Source organism: Macaca fascicularis, chromosome 7 (genome assembly GCF_037993035.2).
Source record: "Macaca fascicularis isolate 582-1 chromosome 7, T2T-MFA8v1.1".
Classification (NCBI taxonomy): Eukaryota; Metazoa; Chordata; class Mammalia; order Primates; family Cercopithecidae; genus Macaca; species Macaca fascicularis.
In genome coordinates this window covers 159,941,994-159,968,464 of record NC_088381.1, presented here as the reverse complement: position 1 = coordinate 159,968,464, position 26,471 = coordinate 159,941,994, and the positions used below count along the sequence as shown (strand labels likewise).

At 42.5% G+C, this 26,471-nt stretch overlaps 2 protein-coding genes and 1 pseudogene across 6 annotated transcripts in view; 2 read left to right on the top strand and 1 right to left on the bottom strand.

Annotated features, from left to right (window-relative positions):
• TRIP11 (thyroid hormone receptor interactor 11) overlaps window positions 1-5,250 on the top strand; it is a 70,602-nt gene extending 65,352 nt beyond the window's left edge. For all 4 annotated transcript variants that reach the window (XM_073998107.1, XM_005562045.5, XM_005562044.5 and 1 more), the window contains one exon: window positions 1,372-5,250. In XM_073998107.1, coding sequence (XP_073854208.1) covers window positions 1,372-1,592 — 221 coding nt within the window. In that variant the 3' untranslated portion in view covers window positions 1,593-5,250. The remainder of the gene's footprint in view (window positions 1-1,371) is intronic.
• An 8,537-nt stretch (window positions 5,251-13,787) lies between these two features.
• On the bottom strand, window positions 13,788-14,546 carry LOC102145344 (peptidyl-prolyl cis-trans isomerase A pseudogene; annotated as a pseudogene).
• Window positions 14,547-24,134: 9,588 nt separating this feature from the next.
• The window catches only part of FBLN5 (fibulin 5), a 79,080-nt gene continuing 76,743 nt past the window's right edge, over window positions 24,135-26,471 (top strand). The window contains exon 1 of one of the 2 annotated variants that reach the window (XM_005562039.4): window positions 24,135-24,334. In XM_005562039.4, coding sequence (XP_005562096.1) covers window positions 24,318-24,334 — 17 coding nt within the window. In that variant the 5' untranslated portion in view covers window positions 24,135-24,317. Of the gene's footprint in view, window positions 24,335-24,514; window positions 24,838-26,471 lie in introns of those variants that run through there. The other variant, XM_005562038.4, reaches the window with a different exon arrangement.

Below are 26,471 nucleotides of genomic sequence, written 5' to 3'. Positions count from 1 at the left end.
GGTAACACCGGAAGCTTGCCCAGAGTTTGGAAAGTTGTCATTCACAGGAAAGTACAGCTTGGGAACCCTAAGAGTGCTCAATGATAAGCAGATTTGATGAATTTGTCTTAGTGCTTTCTTTGCTTTAGGAGGTCTTTTTATTTGAGTTTCCCATTGCTGAAGTGGGTACCTTCAGAGGATTGCTTGTCTCTTACCATTGAAGCTGTTAGTGGTGTTGGGTATTAAAGCAGAATCTGTCCACTAAAACATTAGGAATTTACCTATTCCAATAAAAAGGAATTGTATTAGCCCAACGTCACAGAAAAATAATCTAATCAAGATTGTTTTCAAACTTTTGACCGCCTAAAACATGATCAGGTAAGGTATGTATATATTGTTTTTTCTTCTGAACTGTTATTGTAATATGGGTTTGTTTTTCTTTATTATAATTATTTGGGGAAAATATAACTCCTCAAATCCTTCATTATTCAGGTGGGTAAGTAAAGAGTTTGCCTTGCAACATAGATGACACCATTTAAAAAGCTGTTATTATGGTAAATGAAGTTCATCAGTTACATAACTGGTATTTAAGTATAAAACAGGAGTTTTAATGTGTTTAATAAAGTATTAGATAAGCATACAAATACTATTCTCCTGCCTTTTCTTTCCCTATTCATTCCTCGTATTCCTTATCTTCTTTCATCCTCCTGTCATGTATAGCATTGGTTTTTTATCAGAAAATGTTTTGAAATACCAAGAGTGAACATTAGTCAGATTTTAGCCATACAGATTAGTATTTGTGTTTAGGAATTGAGGCCTATTTGTGCTTTCATTTTTTTTTTTTAATTTTAATGTTTTGTTTTTGAGATGGAGCTTTGCTCTTGTTGCCCAGGCTGGAGTGCAATGGTGCAATCTCCAGTCACTGCAACCTCTGCCTCCTAGGTTCAAGCGATTCTCCAGCCTCAGCCTCCCAAGTAGCTGGGATTACAGGCACCCGCCACCACACCCAGCTAATTTTTTATTTTGTATTTTTAGTAGAGATGGTGTTTCAGTATGTTGGCCAGGCTGGTCTCAAACTCCTGACCTCAGGTGATCTGCCCACCTCAGCCTCCCAAAGTGCTGGGATTACAGGCGTGAGCCACCGCGCCTGGCTATGTTTTCATTTTGAATTAAGAACAGTCCAAAAAGATGTGCTGAATATCAGTGTTATTACTGTCAAGGAAGAAATTTTAAGTTGATAAGTGATACATTGATTATTTTTATTTATCTGTTAATCAATTTAACAATATTACATAGATAACTTTCTTCATGCTATTACTTATATTCAGAGAGTTATTTCATTTTGACTTCTTTGTGCAAGATAGGAGACTAAATCCATATTTTATTCTTTAGATACAGCGGAATCCAGGTCTGGTAGAAGAACAGATGTAAATCCGTTTTTGGCTCCTCGCTCGGCAGCTGTGCCTCTTATTAACCCAGCTGGACTTGGACCTGGTGGGCCCGGGCATCTTCTTCTCAAACCCATCTCAGATGTTTTGCCCACATTTACACCTTTGCCAGCGTTGCCTGACAGCAGCGCTGGGGTTGTGCTGAAAGACCTTTTAAAGCAATAGATGATTCTCAGCCAGAGACAATCTAGCACTTTAAAGAAACCATGAACACTATATGTATGTACTTTATCACAAAGTGGCCTTTGGGAAAAAGTCATGTATTTGTTCGCAGTTATGCGTTCTCTGAATTTAATAAAAATATTCCTAATGCTTTTAGAAACTGCAGGTGTCAGGAGCAAGTGTTTGCTATATAATCTGCTTTATTCCTTCTGATTTGACCTAATTTAAGCTAGGAACATTTAATTTATCTTTTACCTTAATTTACAAAAATACAGACAGACAAAAGTACTAGTTACCTGTATGGCAGCTTTTTATTTCCTTCTATGATTTCCAAGCTCATTTAAGCTAGAGATTGTGGTTTATCAAGAGAGTTGTTTTTTTGTTTTTGTTTTAATGAAGGATAAAAAAATACTAGTATTGGCTTCTCTGCATAGTGCCGAAAGTTGATTTGAAGCATATATTGATCATCTTTGGAGGACTTTGTGGAGACAGGCCAACAAGATTGTTGCTGGAAGGTGATAGGTACCCTGAGGTGAAGTATGTATTTGGTCCTGTGCAATATTATCATGTGTGTAGATTCTTTTTTTGTTTGTTTTAAGTAGAGATGGGGTCTCACTATGTCGCCAGGCTGCCCTCAAACTCCTGGGCTCGAGTGATCCTCCCACCTCGGCCTCTCAAAGTGCTGGGATTACAGGCATGAGCCACCGCACCTGGCCCTGTGTGTAGATTCACACAGAAGACTTCCATTACAAGCATCCCCCATGTTGCCCTCTCATAATCATTGCCACCTCTCTCCCTGGCCCTTCCTCCTTAATCCCTGACAACCACCAACTGTTCTCCATCTCAGTCATTTTGTTATTTTGAGAATGTTATATAAATTGAATCAATATATAACCTCTTAAGACTGGCTTTTTTTCACTCAGCATAATCACCTTGAGATCCATCCAAGGTTTTGGATGTACCACTAGTTTGTTCCTTTTTATTGTTGAGCATATAGTGCAGGTATATCACTTAGTTTTAGCAGCTAAGCTATCTATTTAAAGATACCATCTTAAAACTAAATGTTTCTTTACACAAATTCATACAACTTTCATATAAGCATTAAACCATACAGCTGCATCTACATAAGTATAATTAGCAATATCACTGAGCATGCCACTTCCTGCCTCCGTCCACAGTGTTGACATACGAGGTACAGCAATCCGAGAGTCAACTGTTCTCATCACGGTGGCCACTGAGGGCAGTGAAATCACTTTGATAGCACCAGTACCCAGATGTTTGAAACTTAAAGTATTTCTTTAATTTTTCATAAACCCATTATTTAAAAAAATCCCAACTTGGAACTTAACTGTATCTGGATGTTCATATTTTTATTAGTTGTTGAAGTTGTACATTTAAAAAGACATTTCTTGCAAATTTTGTAAATTTCTATATGCTTTTAAAATAGAAACATTTGTATAACAAGGAAGGATGAAAATAAAACAAATTCAAATATGTGAATAGTCCTGGCTGAGGTCAGAACTGGATTTGGTTATTTGCAGGTTTTACTGTGATTAACTGTACTTTCTAATGTATTTGGAAGACAAGAAGTCTTAATTCCATGTTGATGGGTGAAACTTGTTTTTCTGAAAAATGAAGTAACTGAGAATGCTGCTTCAGAATGTCTTGTATCTCCTTAGATCACTAATTTATATTGCCATTCTTTATTTACTATACTTTAAAGGAAGTTGTCATACAAGTTCTATATTAGAACTGTCAAACTGCCTCTTCTTGGTTTTTGCCTATTATTATTTCTCTGTGAGTTATTACTCCTTGGTTTTTATATGCTCCTAACAAAGATACTTTCACTGACTATCCTACATTATTTGCTGCTTGCCACTGAAATTTCATTTCAGTGTGGAGAAATGAAATACTACTTTCTAAGTTAAAAAAAAAGACACATGGTCCTTTATTTTTAAGAAATAGAATATGTAAAAAAAGTTCTCTTTTAATTTGAAAAAGAGATGCATGGTTGGTATTTAAGTACTATGTCATCATATTTGAAATGCCTTTTGTGATATTTTTGAGTATTTCCTTCTCTGACCAAAACAAGTTGTCCCCCTCTCATCCCAGAGTTCAATGTAAGTTTAAAAGCTGTTGTGGGTGGATTGCATAGCTAAACATCACAGAGCATGATATTAAATGGCTGCTATTTAAATAAGTATGTGACCTTGTCCTAAAGCTATAATACTGGCCGGGCATGATGGCTCACGCCTGTAATCCCAGAACTTTGGGAGGCTGAGGCGAGTGGATCACCTGAGGTCAGGAGTTCAAGACCAGCCTGGCCAACATGTTGAAAACCCCATCTCTACTAAAAATACAAAAATTAGCTGGGCATGGTGGCAGGCGCCTGTAATCGCAGCTACTCTGGAGGCTGAGGCAGGAGAATCGCTTGACCCTGGGAAGTGGAGGTTGCAGTGAGCAACCACTCCACTGTACTCCAGCCTGAGCGACAGAGCGAGACTCCGTCTCAAAAAAAAAAAAGCTGTAGTACCTAATGTTTTCATTGTGCCATTGAAACTATAGCTGACTGGTATGTATACTAAGTGTTCGTTGATCTAAACCAGATATAAGTCATCGAGTTTTCTGAAACTTAGTTGTGTCAGGGATGAACCACCTGCTCACTGAACCATCTTAGTAACCAGACAGTGATGAAGCATATAATTCTAATGTTGGCACAGGACATTGCTAACAGTGCGTTTAACTGCAATATTTTAACTACAGTAATTTTTCTGTTTATTTCTCTATTCACTCAGTAGAATTTGTGGTTGAATTCCACCTTCGCTGCCATAGTTTTTTTTTTACCACATTCCTAATGGTTTTCAACCTCTATACTGTAGTAGAAAATTCATCCAACTACTGAATTTAGTTTTAGCATAATACTGGATCAAATTGTTTGAATTTTCATTCCTGTCATTTTTGCTTTTTAAAAAATGAAACAAAACTAAACAACAAAACCGTAGGAAAAAAGGAATGGCTTCTTTCCAACTAGCCAATTAAAACGTCCTAAAGCCTTAGGTTTCTTTTAACGTCTTAATGGTTAATTGAAAAGGGTACAGAAACTATCAAAATACTTATCCAATCAATGGGGGGAAGAGCTGTGTCTTCAGGGACAGGAGAGTGATGAGAATTTTTTAGGATACGCTATTATGCGTCACACTTAAAAGCATTTGAACCTGATTTTTAAAGAATGAAGTTTTCCACATATCGAAGTATTTAAAACATCTTCCATCCACAAAAATTTATCTTTAAGTTTTGTAAATATCAAGTAAGTATAGATGATATTTATTTTATATATTCCTATGGAAAAAAATGCTGCTTTAATGTTCTGACATTTGTGATTATTTGCCAGTCTTTACTTTTTAATTTATTAAAAAGTTAAATACTTATTAAGGTTTCTCTATGTAAAACAATTTAAATTGTCTTTTGATTTTTAGGGAAATATCTAAATGTGGGAAATTTCCAACACAACCTTAATATTAGGTTGTGTTATTTATAGAGCTAAAGTTAATGCATTTTTGAATTTCTCAGGAGCACTGCAAGGCAAAAAAAATACTCCAAATAAAAATGATATATGTAAGTTGGCAATGTCTTCATTCACAATAAAAAAATGTTTAGCAAACAGCTGCTGACTTTTTCTTTAGAAATGACTTACACATGTTGTTTGTAGCAGGAGTTGATGAACTACTGAAGCTAATGTCTTTATTCACCGGATGTCTGCTATTAGGATACTGTTTGAGCCTTGGAAATTTTAAGCATGAACAATTTATAAGATGCTTGAGATTATGTATGAAAACAGGATTTGAAAATCCTGTTTTCATACATAATCTCAAGCATAACCTCGTCTCAACAAAAATACAAAAATTAGCCAGGCATGGTGGCACATGCCTGTAATCCCAGCTACTCAGGAGGCTGAGGTAGAAGAATTGCTTGAACCTGGGAGGTGGGGGTTGCATTGAGCCGAAGTCACGCCATTGCACTCCAACCTGGGTGATAGAGTCACGCCATTGCACTCCAACCTGGGTGATAGAGCGAGACTCTGTCTCAAAAAAAAGATTAAAAGAGGATGTGAGAGGTTTTAACCAGCCTTTTTTTTTCCTTCAGAGGGTATTGTACATCATTGGCCTCTGGTCCTTTTGCAAGATAATCAGTATGTCTTCATTTTTTCTTAGCTGTGGATCTTGAGTGCTGCTAAGTGGTTCATATGATGGCAATACTGGAAGGATCGTGGCTTTTAAAGTAGACAGCATGATTGGAGTACTGATTTTGACCCTTTCTGTGTGACCTGTCAGAATTAACCTTGACTGTGGGTCTTATTTTTCTCATCTCTGAAATGAGCCAGCACCTACCTAGTAAACCCCATGGGGTTAGATTCAAATGACACATTCATTCACAATGTTTATTAAACGAATAAATGTGCCACTTGTGGAAATGCCTTCTAAAGTCCAAAATTCTATACAGATTTTCAAAGTTTATCACTGTCGAAGGGTAGATAAGAATGTCAGGGAGTTACTGAAGCCAGGAGTTCTTTCCGAAAGGTGAGGAGAGGTCAATGCATGAAGTGCCTGCTGCTGTGAGGGCTGGAGAGGGGTTTTAAGAATCCTGTGCGGACTCGAGGACCAGAGGGTGGTTGTTGCCTTTGACTAGAGCCGTGTAGATGGAATGGTAGGAACAAAGCCTCATTGTTGAGTGGGCGGGGAGCAAGTGGAGATAGTGTTTGTAAGCAACTCTGCTGAGAAACCAGATTGCAGAAGGGGAAGAGGGCATGAGTAGGAGAGGAAAGTGGGGGCGGTAGGAGAGTTGTTAGAAGCTGAGAGACTCGAGCTTATGGTAAATGCTTATGGTGAGGACACGATTAGATGGAGAGGCTGAAGAGAGTATAGAGCGAAGAGTTCCTGAGAAAGGGAAACAGGACCGGAGAACAGTTTTGAAGGGATTGGCCTTAGATGGGAAGGACCCCTTTATCGGGGCTGGCACTATGGAAGAGACAGGAGATGTAGATGCGGGTGGATTTGGGTGGGGGAAGTTGCGGGAATTTTTCTCTGCAGTTGAAAGGAAGCTTATCTGCTAAAAACAAGGGGAGTAGGGCTTGGGGCTTGAGAAATTCACAGGTGGGAGAGACAGACACATGTCCAGATTACTAAAGAAGTACGAGAAACACTCGGGGGGCTCATGCCAAGCACTAGGGGCCCTGAGTTGGGCCTGGAAGACTGATGGGAGGAGGGGGAGTGGTTATTCAGCACGTCTTGAAAGAAACATTTGAGCACTTAGGAAGGAAGCAAGCTAGGAAATGAAATGTCAGATAAAAGCCTAATGGTTCTTGCCCTAACCAATTGAATACAAAATGTCACTAATCAAAAACTTGTTTTCCTGCCTTTGGGACTTAGGTCATGTGAATAATGATATAGCTGAGGGTTTTATAGCATGTTATTGTCATAATTTAGTACATCCAGTAAATTAATAAGCCACTATAATTATAACAATATTTGTCTTGAAGATAAAAAAATTCAAAAATGTTACTGAGAGAAAAATGTTTAAAAAATGGATCACTTAGGGCAAATATTTGAACCTTTAGCTGGTTTTTGTCTTAGCTCCTAAAATGGAATCTTCCTGTATATCAGTCTTTTTAGCCTTTCTGGGGTTAAGAGAGTAATAATTTGCACTGTAGTGATATTTTAACTGTGATAATTTTCAGCTGTGACTTTTTACAAGAGTAATCTTTTCAGCTCTAACATTCTTTGACTTCACTGAATTATTTTTTACCTTAAAAATTAAATCTCAATGATTTGAAAACATTTGACTGCTAACTTAAGAGTTGGTAAAGTTGTTTTGTAAGTGTCCGTGGACTCTTAAAAATATAAGATACATCATTTCTTCCTGTAAAATGTAAGGCACTTAGATGTTGAAGGATATTGTGAGTTTTCCTCTCACAATGAGTCAGTCTCAAGCCCTTGGTAACCCATGTGTAAACGGGAACGTACTGTACTCGAAATTCATACATTTCCCAAAGGACAAGGTTCCCACCTCCAGATGGTGAAAGAAGACATGATTTTTCTAAGAATTAGAAAATATATATTTGCTTCTGGTTTCCTCTTCATCTGTTTAGATGTATTTAAAGATGTGAGTCAACACATAAATCCCTTTACTAAAGGATCACTTTACTAAAGGTATATTCAGACACTCTCTGAGTAAAAAGATGATGGTGGTGATGAATTTACAAGATCTAATGAGATAAGTTTTATTTTTGAAAATTTATATGGACTGCTTAGTTTTTGAAATTTTTTGGAATCATTTTAAAGTCTTCTCCCTAAAGCATTTCCATGCCACATGCACACGTACTCCGAGGGCAGTCTCACCTGCCTGCATTCAACCCGTACTGCTCTCGTCGGCAGTGCACTTGGCAACTGTAGCTTCTGTGTTGAAAACATGATGATCGTAAAAATCAATCCTTCATAAAATTGCTACTTGAGGAATTAAGACTTTTCTTCTGAGTCTTTCCACTCCCCCCGCTTTAGACACCAGTGTTACTTGCTGAAAAGAAATTTTACCTCGATGTCTTTTTTTTTTTTTTTTTGAGACGGAGTCTCACTCTGTTGCCCAGGCTGGAGTGTAGTGGCGCGATCTTGGCTCACTGCAACCTCCGCCTCCCGGGTTCAAATAATTCTCCTGCCTCAGCCTCTCGAGTAGCTGGGATTACAGGTGTGTGCCACCATACCTGGCTAATTTTTGTATTTTTGGTAGAGACGGGGTTTCACTATGTTGGCCAGGCTGGTTTCGAACTCTTGACAGGTGATCCGCCCGCCTCGGCCTCCCAAAGTGCTGGGATTACAGGCGTGCGCCACTGTGCCCGGCCCTGATGTCATTCTTTAATTTGTGTGTATGCATGTGTATGTGTCAAATGTTTAAAACATTTACGAGGAGACAATTGGATATTAGGAGGGACAGCCGACTATGGTGGTGTGAAGAGGTCAGCCAATTCTCCTTGCAAGAAACAAGTATAAAACTAAAATTGTCAAAACCAACCATTTGGGAGCTCTGGAAATTGAGTTATTTTTGAAAAGCTTCTAGAGCTTTGGGTGGGAACCTGGAGTCTGTGGCCTTCCTACCTGGGGCTTCCGTCACCCCTCAAACCTCCTGGCTTTTCTAGCCCTAAGCTGGTATGAAAACCAGCAGCTTTGTTACCCGAGGTGGTGAACAATGGTGGAGGTTGGGTAGTGCAGGACCCATGATGTCAATTAAAAGTGGTGAACTTGGAAGGAAACAAATGGAGAAAACTCTGTTTTGCTAGCTTGAGATTGCACTTCCAGATAGGGCAAGTGGTCAGCAGAAATTTAAAGCGGACATCCTGAAACAGAGAGGCATAGAAGGGCCACCGTTGAGACTTGAGAGCACCCCATGGGACGGAAAAGCCTAGACCAGCATGAGACTGGCCTTTGAGTGAGCTGCTGAACCTACACTCAGATCCATCCCCGGTGCATGGAAGCCCTCCGAGGCTCCAGGTATTTAACCAGCACAGCTATGCAGGAGCGACCCCTGGGAAGCCAGACCAAAAGATAAAAAGACTGTAAAACTAAGCAGAGACATCAGCCGCCACATTCTCTTGTGTGGGAGGCAGATTCTGCAGTTACCTTCAATCAAGCTTTAAAAAAAATCAAACTATGTCAGAATCAATACTTTATAAATCGTCTAGTTTTTAACCAGAAATTTTGAGTAAGACAAAGAAGAAAGTGAGGCCCATACTCAGGAAAAAAGCAGTCCAAAGAAACTGTGTGGACCTGGAAGTTGGATTTAACCCACAAAAACTTGAAAGCAGCAATCGTAAATATGAAGTATTAAAGGAAAGTATGTCTAAGAACACCGAGTAAGATATTAACACTTGCGTACTAATTCCCTAGCTTTATCAAATCAGGTGCCGTATTTTCAATCAAACAGGATGCCACATTTTCTAAAGAATTTAAAAAATACTTTTGCTTAAAACTTTGAACATAGACATGAAAGTAGAGTCAGTAACATAGTGATTCCATCACCGGCCTTAACAATTATCCATTCAAGCTTATCAACTCTTTTCTTTTTCTTTTTTTTTGAGACGGAGTTTTGCTCTTGTTGCCCAGGCTGGAGTGCAACGGCACGATCTCGGCTCACTGCAACCTCAGCCTCCTGGGTTCAAGCAATTCTCCTGCCTCAGCCTCCCGAGTAGCTGGGATTACAGGCATGCACCACCACGCCCGGCTAATTTTGTATTTTTAGTAGAGATAGGGTCTCTCCATGTCGATCGGGCTGGCTGCCAACTCCCAACCTCAGGTGATCCGCCCGCCTCAGTTTCCCAAAGTGCTGGAATCACAGGCATGAGCCACCACGCCCGACCCCAAGCTTATCAACTCTTGTTTCATCTTGGGCCCCCACCTACTTCCTTTTTTAAAATTTTGAAAGGATTTTTACATAACATCTTAAAACTACCATAAGAAGCAAAGAGGAGTAACAAATCTTGTTATTCTTTTTAGGACAATGTAGATGATCAAATGATGTCTGTCTCTCCTGTTCCTGAACTCTTAGGAATGTTTTGGGGTTTGTTTTGGTTTTGTTTTGTTTTTCAGGAGTGTAGCAATTTTATTCAACTATTCCTTTCCAGGTGGACCTTCAGTTTGGTTTAAGTTTTTGACAGTACAAATAAAGCCAAAATAAACATTTTGTATATATTTTTAAAAAACAAAAACATACCTGTGAGGCTGGTATTATGATCCCATTTCACAAAGGAGGAAAGAAGTTACCCCATAGCCAAACTGTCAGAGCTACTCTTGTTTCCACAGCAGACTGTAAAACATGTTATAAAGCAGCAATCTATCAGTCTATCTAGGTGTTTGGTGACATTTGTCAAAAACAAAAATTTTGTTTTGATCATTAGTGATATGAGTTGTTGCTCCTGAGAAAAATTAGCCAAAGGGTCAATTACTTCTTGAACATTCCCTTAAAAGTGATCATGGGACCATGCTGTTGGGAGGAGGCTACATGTTCAGCTCGTGTGTCACACATACACACACACATCATTTAAGCTTTAGATGGGCAATTTAGATCACAATTACTTATTACAAAATTAATTCGAAATTCGATCTAGGAAAACAGAATTCCTCTATTGTCTAATTCTTGAGATATGCTGGATAAAGACTCTCTACACCAGGGGTGTCCAATCTTTAGGCTTCCCTGGGCCACAGTGGCGGTCACACATAAGATACACTACTGATAGCTGATAAGCTAAAAAAAAAAAAAAATCACACAAATCATATTTTAAGAAAGTTTATGAATTTGTGTTGGGCCACACTCAGAGCCATCCTGGGCCACATGCCAGGGACCGGACATGCTTGCTCTACACTGTTCATGTGATTTATATTTAATAAAATACCCAAATATTACACTATAGTGATAATACTTGCTGAAGTAATTTCATTAGGATATAACATCTACCAGGAAAAACTTAGTCTTTATTCAGCAGATATTACTGAGTACATGTCAGGCTGTGCACATAGTTATAATGGTGAAAAGGACTGTTAGTGCTTTTGAGGAATTCACTGTTTACTGAAAGAGAGCATTATAAAATGTGTTATAAAATGGAGGCAGAGTCAAGATATCGTGGGAAAAAAATTGGGAGATCCAACTTTGGAGGTCTCTAATAATCTCACAGGAGAGGTGCCATTTGATCTGTCTTCTTACAAGTTGGAAAATACTAGCCAAAAGATTAGAATCTAGAGGGATCCACGCTAGCATCATCTATATAGCATGGCTTAAAAACTGTTTATGTCTAAGAAATCAAAAACCAGAAAAAGGCCGGGCGAGGTGGCTCACGCCTATAATCTCAGCACTTTGGGAGGCTGAGGTAGGTGGATCACTGGAGGTCGGGAGCTCGAGACTAGCCTGGCTAACCTCGTGAAACCCCGTCTCTACTAAAAATACAAAAATTAGCCAGGTGTGGTGGCGGGTGCCTGTAGTCCCAGCTACTCTGGAGGCTGAGGCAGGAGAATCGCCTGAACCCGGGAGATGGAGCTTGCAGTGAGCCGAGATTGCGCCACTGCACTCCAGCCTGGGCGACAGAGCGAGACTCCGTCTCAAACAAACAAACAAAAATAGCCAACAAAACTGAGAAACCTAGATTCACAGCTTATTGGAAAAAAAAAAAAAAAAAAAAAAGCACGGTCCGATAGTCTAAATACATGTAAGTCAAATGGAAAAAGAAGACAGGCATGGTGGTGTGCACCTGTAGTTCCAGCTACTTAGGAGGCTGAGGCAGGATAACTTGAGACCAGAAGTTCAAGGCTACAGTAGTGTGCTATCATGGCACCTCTGAATAGCCACTGCACTCCAGCCTGGGCAACATGGGGCAACACCCCATCCATTTTTTAAAAAAAAAAAAAAAGAAAGAAAGAAAAAGTTCTCCGTTTATTTTCAATTCATTCAGATTTTCTCAAAACTCAGAACTATAAATGAAACCCAACTATATGTAAATTAATCCACCTGAACTATGTTGAGTATTTTCATTCATTTTTCAAAATGGAATAATGTTTGAGATAAGTTTAAATGACACTGATTATCTACCAAACCTACAGTGGCTCAAAGACTAAATCATGAGAAATTTTCATGCGTGTACAAAAACTTTTCTTTCTAGTCATACTCTTTGCGTAAGTAGATTTTTTAAAATTACTAGATATTTTAATACTTTTATTGGAGATGTAAATGATATGTAGGACTTCATGGGCCAAAAAAAGAAAAATGCCTTTATAATTTATTTATTTATTTTTGAGATGGGGGGTTTCACTCTGTTGCCCAGGCTGGAGTGCAGTGGTGTCATCTCGGCTCACTGCAGCCTCTGCCTCCTGGGCTCAAGCAATTCTCCCACCTCATTCTCCCAAGTAGCTGGGACCACAGGCACACGCCACACACCTGGATAATTTTTGTATTTTTGGTAGAGACAGGGTTTCTCCATGTTGTCCAGGTTAGTCTCGAACTCCTGAGCTCAAGTGATCCGCCCATCTTGGCCTTCCAAAGTGCTTGGATTACAGGCGTGAGCCACTGTGCCAACCTATAATTTAAATTAAGACCAACTGTTTAAAATTACTTATATATATTTTTTTTTTCACCTAGGGACAGGGTCTGTATCACCCAGGCTGGAGTGCAATGGTGCAATCATAGCTTACCATAGCCTCAAACTCCTAGGCCCATGCAGTCCTGACTAGGCCTCTCAAAGTGCTAGGACTACAGGTGTAAGCCACCGTATCTGGCCTGGTACAGGAATGTTATTGAAATCTGACATCCCATCAGTATACACTGAGAAGTTTACATGGCTTTGGGCCAGTTAGGGTGTGGGGGGTCTCCTGACGGATCCTGGACCCTGTGCTACCCTCTGTGGTTGTGACCTGGCCTGGGGCCTCTGTACTTTGCATTCTTTTTGCCCTGAAGTGAACTGCTATTTGATCAGTGTCCACCAGTGCCCCAGAGGGGTGCAGGAACTTGTGCACCTGTCATGTGCAAAGCACAGGGCAGTAGGACAATGGCGTCACCCAGCCATCTCCCGAGGCTCGTCTCACCACTAATCCCATTCTTTTGGTTCTAAGTTGGATGCTGCAGGGAAGTGAAGCCCACGTGTTCTCCACTTCTCCTTCAACTTATCTGGGGCTCTTACATGATCCTACAGTCTCAACCCTCACCTCCTGGGTTGAGCCCAGGTAGTTTCTTACTCTGCTTTCATCCTCTGATCCTCTCTACTTCCTGTCTTCTCCCCCACATTTATTTTCCTGGGCACAGAAAAGCTGTTCTGATATCATAAAATTTCTCTACGTTATGACCTTAGAAAACGTTTCTTCCAGCAAAGTCTGTGTTTCAAGACTACTGTCTCATCGTAGACTCAAAAAAGTCTAATTTGAAATTAAATTATCATACTTTTGCTGTCATAATTTCTCATCCTAAACCAACTTCCAATGCAGCTTTAGATTTGAGATTTTAGAACAGAATGTTCCTTAGAGGAGTCCCAGGAGTAATTAGAGATCCTATCCGTAGATTAAGGTGGATAATGGTAAAAACTCACCGTGCCTGTAAGTATTACTGATGGTTTTCACAGGTATCCTGAAGGAAAGGAGAACGGGTCAAGGAAGAGGGGGGAAAAGAAAGTCAGACTTTTTTTTTTAATTGTTATTTAGTTTTTATTTCATAATCATAAACTTAACTCTGCAATCCAGCTAGGCATGGGAGAGAACAAGGAAAACATGGACCCCAAAGGGAACTGCAGTGAGAGCACAAAGATTCTAGGATACTGCGAGCAAATGGGGTGGAGGGTGCTCTCCTGAGCTACAGAAGGAATGGTCTGGTGGTTAAGATAAAACACAAGTCAAACTTATTCGAGTTGTCCACAGTCAGCAATGGTGATCTTCTTGCTGGTCTTGCCATTCCTGGACCCAAAGCGCTCCATGGCCTCCACAATATTCATGCCTTCTTTCACTTTGCCAAAGACCACATGCTTGCCATCCAACCACTCAGTCTTGGCAGTGCAGATGAAAAACTGGGAACCATTTGTGTTGGGTCCAGCATTTGCCATGGACAAGATGCCAGGACCTGTATGCTTTAGGATGAAGTTCTCATCTTCAAATTTCTCCCCATAGATGGACTTGCCACCAGTGCCATTATGGTGTGTGAAGTCACCACCCTGACACATAAACCCTGGAATAATTCTGTGAAAGCAGGAACCCTTATAACCAAATCCTTTCTCTCCAGTGCTCAGAGCACGAAAATTTTCTGCTCTTTGGAACCTTGTCTGCAAACAGCTCGAAGGAGACATGGCCTAAGGGCTCGCCGTCGACGGCAATGTCGAAGAACACAGTGGGGTTGACCATGGCTAGTAGTACAGGATTTTCCTCGGCGGCAGCATCTGCAAAAAGCTGAAAGTCAGACTTTTATCACACATGATAAAGTGGAAAAAATCTATTGAAACTCATTTTTAAATTGTTACATAATTCTTCCCAAACAGAAAAGTCTAAGGAAGAGTTAATACACATCCATGAATCCATTCCAGCTTTGATAGTTAACACGATTTTGCTGATCTCATTTCATTTATCCTCCATTAATTTAGTAGGCCTTTCTAAGTGATAAAGACACGTTAGAAATGATCAGATCTTACAAAATAACAACAATCCTTCATTCTCTAACACCTAGTCTATATTCAGATTCTCTCATTGTATCGAAGGTGTGTCTTTACGCACACTTGGTTAATACAAATCAGGACCCAAACACAATGCAAATGTTGCATTTGCTTATTCTGTTTCTGCACCAGTCATTTGCCTCTGATCTTGGATCTATTCACTGACCTGTCTCCTCCTTGCTCTGCTGTTATCCTGCACATTTTTCTTCCCAAGCTTCTTTGCCAATGGCTTCCCACTGAGTTCAGCCAACTCAATGGGAAGTACACATAGGAGACTCAAAGGGTGAGAGGAGGGAAAAGCCAGGGCATTTCTCCCAGCCTCTGCCTCTGACAGTGACCGCTTCTCCAGCCCTCTAGCAGCCTCCACCTGATGCGATTCTTGTAGGTGGCCCCCACTCCTGGGTTCTGGTCGCATCATCTCCTCTTCCTTAGTCCTTCTAGCTCTAGGGGAGGTAGTGGCTTCCTGAGGGAGCATAGCTCTGGGTTGTCTCAACATTCCATTTGGCATTTCAGCTCTTTTGACTCTTTTGAAACTAGTTCCCTGTGTTCAATTCCTCTGCCGAACTACCTGGTACAGGCTATTTTTTTTTCCTGGACAGGTCCTGACTGACACAGGCTTTTCCCCTTCTTTCTATGTCTTTACACCCTCCCTCCCTTTTTGAATTCTTTTTTGCTATTGTTTCTTCCTCAAGGGTCTTTTAATTTTTTTCCTCTATTCTCTATACTTCCTGCAAACTGTCAGTCATGTCAGATCTAGAGCCGTGCTGGGTGGTATGAGAGCCACCAGCCACATGTGGTTATTTAAATGTCAACTTAGGCTGGGAGCAGTGACTCACGCCTGTAATCCCAGCACTTTGGGAGGCTGAGACAGGCAGATCACTTGAGGTCAGGAGTTCAAGACCAGCCTAGCCACCATAGTGAAACCCCGTCTCTACTAAAAATACAGAAATTAGCTGGGCGTGGTGGCGGGCGCCTGTAATGCCAGCTACTCGAGAGGCTGAGGCAGGAGAATCACTTGAACCTGGGAGGCAAAGGTTGCAGTGAGCCGGGATTTTGCCATTGCACTCTAGCCTGGATGACGAGAGCAAAACTCCGTATCAAAAAAAAAAAAAAAAGTAAACTTAAATTAGTTAAATGAAACAAAAAATTTGCACTGGCCGCATTTCAAGTTCTCGGTGGGCACACGTGGTTAGTCACTGCCACATTGGACAGGGCAGACACAGAACATTTCCAGCATGGCAGAAAGTTCAGCTTGATGTTGCCATTCTAGAAGCTCGATTAAATTCAAGTCCAATACTTTTAGGTAAGAATACTTACAGGGAAGGCTTGTGTTGGGAGAACCTGTTGCTTAAAAATCATTCGGAGCTGCTGAGAAAGTAACAATTTTCTCATCAGAATCACCTGGGGTGTTTGTAAAATGCAGATTCCTCCCCCCCCACCCCTTTAATCTCAGGATGTAAGGCCTAGTTTATTCATTTTAACAAGCTCTCAGATGACGCTGCTGCACTCTGTCATTTGAAACCTCGGTTTTAAGACAGTCTTAACTGTCTTCAAGACCAAACATTCAAGCTATGAGATCCTGTCCCTCCTACATGTGGTATTAAAAGTTCTTTCTCTTATGAAATATGATGATGTGATATATCATGGTTGTATTTTCTTTTGTTTTTACTGGCAAAATTAAAAATTGGCACCTAATATTATTCTCTCCAATTTCAAGGTGGTTGACTTTACTAGTCTGGTACGTTCAAGAATCTGGGAGCCACTAATACAGTCTAATGTGGACTGTAAATAGGAAATGAGGTAAATGGACCATCATACCCTTTTACAGTCACAGTAAATATGTTAGGGTTGCCCAAAATCTCAATCCATATTAAATGTCAGAAAACAAATTGACAAGAACAAAACAGAGACGGCAGATGAAAGAAGGCCATTACCAGTTTCTGAGCGCAGCTCTGGGGCTCCCCGGCAGAGTCTGCTTGCCTGAAGTCTTTAGGACAGAGCCCACATTTTGCACATGGTTATATGTCAAAACCACAGTCAGCGAAAACAATAAGAAAAGCCCAGGTGTTTTAATGATTTGCTGAATTTCCTGGAAATTCCAGGTATGTCTAGAAAATCCTGACATTCTCAAACCAGTTGGTTACATGGAAGTACAGGCCGGGCACTGTGGCTCACGCCTATAATCCCAGCACTTTGGGAGGCCGAGGCAGGTGGATCACTTCAGGTCAGGAGTTCAAGACCAGCTTGGGTAACATGGCGAAACCTCGTCTCTACTAAAAAAATACAAAAATTAGCTGGGCGTGGTGCTTGGTGCCTGTAATCCCAGCTACTCAGGAGGCTGAGGCAGGAGAATTGCTTGAACCCAGGAGGCGGAGGTTGCAGTGAGTCGAGATTACACCACTGCACTCCAGCCTGGGCAACAGAGGGAGACTCCATCTCAAAAAAAAAAAAAAAAGAGTATGTGATCAGAATTATAGAGGGAAAGGCCAGGCTCAGCAGCTCATGCCTGTAATCCCAGCACTTGGGGAGACTGAGGTGGGAGGATTGCTTGAGGTCAGAAGTTTGAGACCAGCCTGGGCAACATAGCGAGACCCTATCTCTAAAAATAATTTAAAAATTAACCAGGCATAGTGGTGCACACCTGTAGTCCCAGCTACTCCAGGGATTGAGGCAGGAGGATCCCTTGAACCCAGGAGTTTGACGTTACAATGAACTATGATAATTCACTGCACTTCAGCCTGGGTGACAGAATGAGACCCTGTCACTTAAAAAAAAAAAAAAGTAGGGGTAAACACTCAGGAAAACTTAAAGCCATGGATGAAAGAGAGAAGATGCATCATCAATTAGAGACACAGGAACAATTAGAGGTGGAGAAAAGAGCACTGTGTTTGGCCAGGAGGAATCACTAGGCAACTTAGGGAGCATTATGTGGGTGAATGGTGAGAACTTAGCCAGATTTTAGAGCGTTAAGGTGGGACTAGGTAGTGAGGAGGAGGCTGAGACAAGTACTCAGTGAGAAGTCTGACCAAGGGAGGAGAAGAGAGGAAGCCTCTGGGGGCATCAGGAACAACAGACATTCCCCCACTCCCCAACGGCAGGACGGGCGGAACAGTGGGGTGGAGCCTCTGCCCAATGCTGAACTCAGGTGTTGGCTGTCATTTTAGTTTTCTGACTGTTTTGGGCCAAGTTTGGATAATATATGAAACCAAAGGCTTTACTAGTGTTCAGAAAAAGGAGAGCGAGCGAGACAGAGCAATAATGGAAGGGCCCATGGAGTTCTGGAATATTCCTGTGGGGCTGAGACAGGGAGGAAAGTAGCCAGGGAAGCTGTGAGTAGAGAAAGCAGGCTTGGTAAACTGGAAGGAAGGAAGGCTCTAGAATCCAACAGGCTGGTGAGGGCTGGAGTTTGGACCCCTGATTATCTGCATGGCCCCAATGTTCCTGCACCTGTTTATCCACAAAACGGAGGGTTTCCTATTTCACAGGGTTATTGTGGGGGTCAAAGGAGAGGAGCTGTAGCGTCTAACATAATCATAGACATTCAATAATGCCCCCTCCCTATTTTGCATTTGCTCATAAAAAGGCATTACAATATAATTATTTTTGGACAGTAAAAAAATAAAAGTTTTGTTTATTTTTGAGATAGGGTCTTGCTGTGTTGCCCAGGCTGGAGTGCAGTAGAACACCCATGACTTACTACAGCCTTGGCCTCCTGGGCTCAAGCAATCTTCCTGCCTCAGCCTAGTGAGTAGCTGGGACTACAGGCACACACTACCATGCCTGGCTAAGTTTTAAAATGTTTTATAGAGACAAGGGTTTCATCGTGTTGCCCAGGCTGGTCTCGAACCCCTAGCCTCAAGCAATCCTCCTGCCTAAACCTCCCGAGTTGCTGGGATTACAGGCATGTGCCGCATTGCCCAGCTCTGATTTAATATTAATAGTCAACATATATCATTCAATCTATAATTTTGTGAGTTTTCCGCCAATTTGACATATTGCTTTACAAAAAAATAAAATTGCTTATTTGTCTTTCAGCCCACAGTGACAAAGTGAAGAAATTGAGCTTCATTGGAACCAGGAAGATCTCATTCAGCGGATGATAACCTCTTACATTGATACTCCAATTTGCATTTTGTAAAGTTGTTTTATAGTTTTGGTTGTGTTTGATTCTGATGATAGGAGGTGGAGCAGATGATAGGATTCCCATTTTGCAAATGTCGCCGAGGCTGGAGTGCAGTGGTGCAATCTTGGTTCACTGCAACTTCTGCCTCCCAGGTTCAAACGATTTTTCTGCCGCAGGCTCCCAAGTAGCTGGGACTAGGCTGCATGCCACCACGCCCGGCTAAGTTTTGTATTTTCAGTAGAGACAGGAGGGTTTCACCATGTTGGCCAGGCTGGTCTCAAACTCCTGACCTCAGGTGATCCGCCTGCCTCAGCCTCCCAAAGGCTGGGATTACAGGCAGGAGCCACTGTGCCTGGCCCAGCAAAAACATTTGAAAAGAAAGCGATGATCTCTGGAAGCCAGCAAGGGTTATTTAGCAGTTTATGCCAGAGGAAGTTTTTTCCTTTTTAAAATAGACTTGCTAGGTCAGGAAATGCTATAGGTAACATGTGTTTTGATGTTAGCAGATCGCTTGACAAAGTGTCTCACAAAGTCTTTGTGGACACGGGGAACCGTTTTAATGGATAGGCAGCTTGTTATGTAGAAGAGGGAGGAATGTCCCTGCAGAGGGGAGAATTAGAATCCGTGGATGTTAGTTACATACAGGGAAGCAGATCTGGGTTCAGCTCAAGAAAGAACTTTCTAATAATTAGAGATGTTCAATAGTAAGACTGGCTCTTTTGTGAGAGAAGATGGTCTCGACTGGAGTCAGACGATGAGCAGTGACCCCAAAATAGTGAAGAAAGAGAAGGGATTAGTGCCAATCTGGGTGGATTGCTTCACTCTGACTGTCCCGCTAACATTTATTTATGTTTTATTTCCAGACAGAGTTTTGCTCTTGTTGCCCAGGCTGGAGAGCAATGGCGCAATCTCGGCTCACTGCAACCTCCACCTCCCAGGTTGAAGCAATTCTCCTGCCTCAGCCTCCCTAGTAGCTGGGATTACAGGCATGCACCACCATGCCTGGCTAATTTTTGTATTATTAGTAGTATTAGTATTATTTTGTATTATTATGAGGTCTCAAACTCCTGACCTCAGGTGATCCGCCTGCTTCGGCCTCCCAAGGTGCTGGGATTATAGGCATGAGCCACCGCACCCGCCCTCCTGATAGCATTTTTATTGATAACTGTGATAAAGTCAAAGAAGTCACATTCAGCAGCTCTGTAGCTGTCAAAGCTGAGAGCGACATTTAGTACTTTAGACAACAATTCATGTTGAGAGAAATATCTTTTTTTTTTTTGACAGAGTCTCACTCTGTCGCCAGGCTAGAGTGCAGTGGCGAGATCTCAGCTCACTGCAACCTCTGCCTCCTGGGTTCGAGCAATCCTCCTGCCTCAGCCTCCTGAGTAGCTAGGATTACAGATGCATGCCACCACACCCAGCTAATTTTTGTAGTTTTAGTAGACGGGGTTTTACCATGTTGACCAGAATAGTCTCCATCTCCTGACTTCATGATCCGCCCACCTCAGCCTCCCAGAGTGCTGGGATTACAGGTGTGAGCCACCACGCCTGGCCGAAAGAAAGATCTTAAACAGTGAATAAAAATGTAATAAGGACATATGTAAAACCTTGTTCTTGCTTAAAAAGAATTTGCAGTCCAAGTACAGGGCAGAGAAGACGCTCTTACGTAGCCTGTGCATTACAAGTTGTTTTTGTTGGTGCAAATTCAGTATGAACCAGGAGGCGGAAACTGCCAGAGGAGATAGACAGGCTGCCTCCGGGTCTTGGGGCACATAAGGACCAGTTGAAAATCCCTGGGATGTTCAGCCTGTAGATAAGAATGAATAGTAGCGCGGGCAATGAGTGGAAGGGTAATAGGATGCTCGTTGTTTCCAAGTGAGGGAGGGGGTCCTGGCTTTAGAAGGGAGAATTAGATTCCATGAACGGTAATTACATACAGGGAAGTGGATTTGGGTTCAACTGAAGAGAGAATTTTCTAACAATGTGAGCTATTCAATAGTGAGATCGGCTCTTTTGTAAGGCTGTGATTTCCTTGTCCACGGAAGTGTGTAATTTACTATTTATTAAGGATATTTTGGAGGGCATTGTGTAGGGAATGGGAATGTGGACACAGTGAAAATCAAAAGGATAACTTTTATTTCATTCCTGCAACAACCCTGAGAGATGTTATCATCGCCATCTTGCAGATGAGAAAACTGAGATGTCGAGAGGGTAGGAGGCAAAACCAAGACTCAGACCCAAGTGTTTTATGGCAGTCTTCGTTTTCTCCCCCTTTCCAACCCTGCAGTTTTAAGATGGAAACAATCTCTCATCCAAGATGGGTCCCGGGACAGTTTTGCTTCCAATGGTTTCAATTTACCTATGTAGGAAACGGGTATATTGATTTCCTCTGCTTCCCTGTTCTTCAGGAAGGTTGACAGTATCTGCGAGGTGAATGGACTGAGTCCCTTAAAACTCTCCCTACCCCCACAACTAGTTCTATATCAGATATTTTGTTTTATTATTTTGAATATTACTCATACTTTGAATAGATAATACAGGTACAAGGCACGAAATTCAAGTTATACCAAAAAGTGAGCAATAAGGAGCTAATTTTCCTCTCCTATCTATTCTCCAATTGCCCAGTTTCCCTCCTAGGAGACGGTTACAGACCACATGTTTAAACCCCCAGATTCATATGCTGAAATCTGAATCCCCAAGGTGATGGCTCTAGGAGATGAGGCCTTCAGAAGGTGATTAGATCATGAGGGTGAAGCCCCCATGAATGAGACCAGTGCCCTTATAAAAGGAACCCCAGTTTCTGGCCAGGCGTGGTTGCTCATGCCTGTAATCTCAGCATTTTGGGAGGCCAAGGCCCGTGGATTGCCTGAGCCCAGGAGTTCAAGACCAGCCTGGCCAACATGGCAAAACCCCATCTCTACTAAAAATACACAAATTAGCCAGGCATGGTGGTGTGTGCCTATAATCCTAGCTACTTGGGAGGCTGAAGCAGGAGAATCGTTTGAACTTAGGAGGTAGAGGTTGCAGTGAACCGAGATTACGCCACCACACTCCAGCCTGGGTGACAGAGGGAGACTCCATCTCAAAAAAGGAACACCAGTCTCCCTCTCTTCATCATGTGAGGACATAGCGAGAAGACAGCCATCTGCAACCAGGAGAGGACCCTCATGGGAACCCAGCCATGCCCACACCCTGATCTTAGACTTCCAGCCTCCAGAACTGGGAGAGATAAATGTTATTGCATAAGCCACCCAGTCTATGGTATTCTGTTATGGCAGCCTGAGTGAAGACCAATAATACTCATGGTTTCTCATGCATCCTTCAGGTGATATCTTTTCTGTACGTGTACAAGCAAGAACTTATGTATTTATTTTTTTTCCCCGCAAATGATGGCATGCTTTACACACAGTTCTGCAGCTTACTTTTTACATTTATTACTATATTAGATCAATCTATGTGAAATTACCAATATTCTACTGTTTTGACCCACAAAATATATTGGAAATCCTTCAATATCAGTGCATACAGAGCTGTTTCAGTCTTTCAAAATAAGTATAACATACGTAAGACTTCACAAATATTAAGTGTACACATCCCTACATAACCAGCATCCAGATCAATAATTAGATTATTACCAGCACCCAGAAGGGGCTAGGCCCCCTCCCAGTCACTATCTGACTTTGAATTTTATATAAATGGAGTCGTCCAGTGTGGACTCTTATGTGTCTAGGTTTTAATTGGTTGCACAATAGTCCCTTTGGAAGCCCCTTACTTTATTTAACCCTATTGGTGCCTTGCTGATCAACCTTAAAGGTGTTTATAATCTTTTGCTTTTACAAACAATGGGGGATGAACAACCATATAAACATAAGGTATTTTAAAAAGTGTTTTATAGGAAATTTCAAACACATACACAGAAAATAGACTAGACTAGTATAATGGACACAGCTTCAACAACTATCCACATTCTGTTATTCTCCTTTGAGTAGAATTCCATTTACTTACCCCCAAAAATGCCTTAGGGAAGGCTGAATATGTAGACTTCAGAGGCTCAGCTGTACCAATGAATAGCTGTGTGACTATGGGGAAGTTACCTAACCTCTCTTATCTTCACCTCCAATAACATGGAGATGATTATTCCTACTGCTTAGAGTGGTGGTGAGGACAGGGGACCTGGATCAGGGCTTTTCGGCTGCAGGTAGAAGATGCAGGTGGAAGCAGATGGGATAGGCCACAGTCAATCCACTGGCGTTTTATAGAGTGACTGCCTTCTGTAAGATTTCATTGACCAAAGTTCTCCAATGGCTTGAAAGAAAAAACAAAAAACAAAACAGGAAAAAGAAATCAGTTGAAGCCTCCACTAGAATGAACGCAAAGGACTTAACATGTCTTATGTGCTGTTTCCACCATTCTGCTTTTCCAGACTGTCCCTTCTTCAAATCACCGTTTAACTTGTTAAAATCACTTTCGAGCCAGGGCAGAAAGCGAGAAAATGCCAGGGAGAATCGGGAGATGAGGGCAGGGAGAGAAAAGCGTCCTAACTAAGACTTGCATTGCACAAGCTGAAGTCTGGAATTCGCACCAGCGGGATTCCATCCTCCTCCTCCTCCCTACCCCGCTGCTCCCCACCCCTTCTTCGGGAAGATCGCGACTCTCCCGTGACTCGCCCCAAGCCTCTGCTTCGCAGGTTCTGGTTTCCCAATCGATCATGAGTTTCTAGTCCCTGGAGCTGCGTGGGTCGTGAGTTCAAGTCCCTTTCCTTCCGGAGGCGACAACGTTCCCGCGGGTCCCCGTGCCACGCAGCGCGGGCGTGCACGCCCCTCCCCGCCGGGCCGCGCTGCCAGACCCGCCCCGCCCCTGGGTGGGAAGGTCAAGGGGCCCGGGCCCTCCCAGCCCCCCGCACCCCTGCGCGCGCCCGCCCCTCGCCTCCTGCCCGGGCGCTCGCAGCCGAGCCCGGCCGGGGAAGGGCTCTCCTCCCAGCGCCGAGCACTGGGCCCTGGCAGACGCCCCAAGATTGTTGTGAGGAGTCTAGCCAGTTGGTGAGCGCTGTAATCTGAACCAGCTGTGTCCAGACGGAGGCCCCATTTGCATTGTTTAACATACTTAGAAAATGAAGTGTTCATTTTTAACATTCCTCCTCCAATTGGTTTAATGCTGAATTACTGAAGAGGGCTAAGCAAAACCAGGTGCTTGCGCTGCGGGCTCTGCAGTGGCTCGGAGGACCCTGGCGCTCTCCCCGTGTCCTCTCCACGACTCGCTCGGCCCCTCTGGAATAAAACGCCCGCGAGCCCCGAGGGCCCAGAGGAGGCCGACGTGCCCGAGCTCCTCCGGGGGTCCCGCCCGCGAGCTTTCTTCTCGCCTTCGCATCTCCTCCTCGCGCATCTTGGACATGCCAGGAATAAAAAGGTGGGTTCTCGGCGCTGGACTTTTCTTTCTCCAGGGTCTGGAAGCCTTGCTAAAAATCCGATGGGTGGAAACTGGTTATGGCTGTGATTCAGGCGGTGTCAGGATATTGGAAAAGGCATGAGCTAGTGATGCAATGATATTGTTAATTATAAAAAGCTGCGCCTCTGTAATTTCCATCTTGAAGGGTTCTTTTGGGAGTGGGTATTTTCTAATACAGTTTCAAAAGTCAGCATCAGAGAGGGCTGCGAAATTCTCAGCGCTTCATTCCTCTTTCTTTTTTGGAAAGGGCAGCAACTTTGTCGTTTTAAGGGATTCGTGTATATATTTTTTTAAATTTTGGGAGGCCAATTACTAGTTCACTAGCAAGTACTGTGCCGCATCGGCTGATAGACAAGCAGACGGGCCAGCTAAACATCGCGGGGCTGGATTTGCTCTATGTCTGTGTGGGATTCTCACAGAAGTTTCAAGCCAATGAGAAGTGGGAACTTCAGACAGAGATACATGTAAGCAAATGTTTTGCTATTCTTTAAGGAAATTGCAATTCCAGCTAAGTAATCCTTAAGTCTTGGAGAACTTTACCTAGATGACACCCACAGTCTTTATTCAGCGAGTTCTTGAAAACATACTGCTTTGAACAAATTAACCTTGTGTGTGCATGTACGTGTCTGTGGGTTGTGTGTGTGTGTGTGTGTGTGTGTGTGTGTGTGTGTGTGTGTGTATGTGTGTGTGTGTGCTGAAAACTAAGCTGTAACAATGTCATCCTGGATTGGGGACCAGCACTTCTGTGACAGGCAGTCCTGGTATTTGGTTGGTCTCTCCGGCTTTCCTTGTGTTTTAGGCTGAGGCACAAAACGAGTGAACTCACCTGCTTTAGAAAGTTCCCAGGACCAGTTATGAGCACCAACCTGCCTCCCCCCAGCTGTTCTTATAGTTAGTTCGTTTTTGGAGTTTCTAGGTCTTTTTTTTTTTTTTTAATCACAAGGTGCAGCTGTTCATGATGCTGTGAGGCAGTAAGTGCTTGGGTATTCTTTCATTTTAGGAAAATCCTATTAGCCTGGAACCTGTTTGGCCTCCAGGATTCAGCTGTGGCTCTTCCAGGAGGCTGGGCTTGAGGCAAGACCTGTCCCGGGGCTGCCTCTAGCCAAAGGGAATGGGGCTGTGGGGAGTGAGGGGAAAATGGGGTTAGCATGCCTTTGCCACTAGCTCTTGAAGTCCACTGTGTTGCAGTCAGCCTGTTCTGTCTCCAACATAAACGAGACAGGGTTTTATAACCAACTGAAAGGAAACTTCATGTGAAGAAACAGGAAAACATTGAAATTCATAATATACAGACTGGAAAATAAATTTGTTATTGTTCTTTCATTCCTTCCAGATATAAATCTGGCCATGGCAAATATCAAAAAGCCCTGGGATTTGGCTCTTCACTTTATAAGGTCAGAGCTGTCTCCAGTGTTCTAGAATCTGGCTCACCCAGGCACTTAGATGAAAACTTGTGGACTCTCAGCGTCCTTATTTTTTGGATTGGGGACTAGATAAAGGAAATGGCCTTGCATCTCCTAAGATCACATCAGGGCCCTATTCCCTCTGGATGTAACCTTAATTCCAGGTCCTCTAATACCCAGGGTTGCTAATTCAGATAAGCCATGTGTCCTGAAAGGGAGGGATTATGTTGTTGCAGTGCACGTTTGTAGTAACGGGCCACAGAATTCAGCCATGTCCCCAGGTTCACTGCTCTATTGAAGAAGCCTTCAAGATCACCTTCTCCAGGAAGTCGTCGCTACGCACAGCCTGGTTGTCATGGCACCCAATAGGTATTTCTTTCCATGCCCTTGCCAAGGTGTATAGACATTGTCGTGGCTCTCCAATTGGTTCTCAAGGATACTGGTTGTTTCTGTAGCTCCTCTGTCTAGCATCCACACCCACAAGCAGTAGTTGCTTGGATAAACCGCTGTTGAACTGAATAATAGTACTACATAAAGCTCTGTTTTTGCATAGATTTTATTTTTTTATTTTTATTTTTGAGATGGAGTCTCGCTGTCTCCCAGGCTGAAGTGCAGTGGTGAAATCTCGGCTCATTGCAACCTCTGCCTCCTGGGTTCAAGTGATTCTTCTTCTTGGCCTCCTGAGTAGCTGGGAT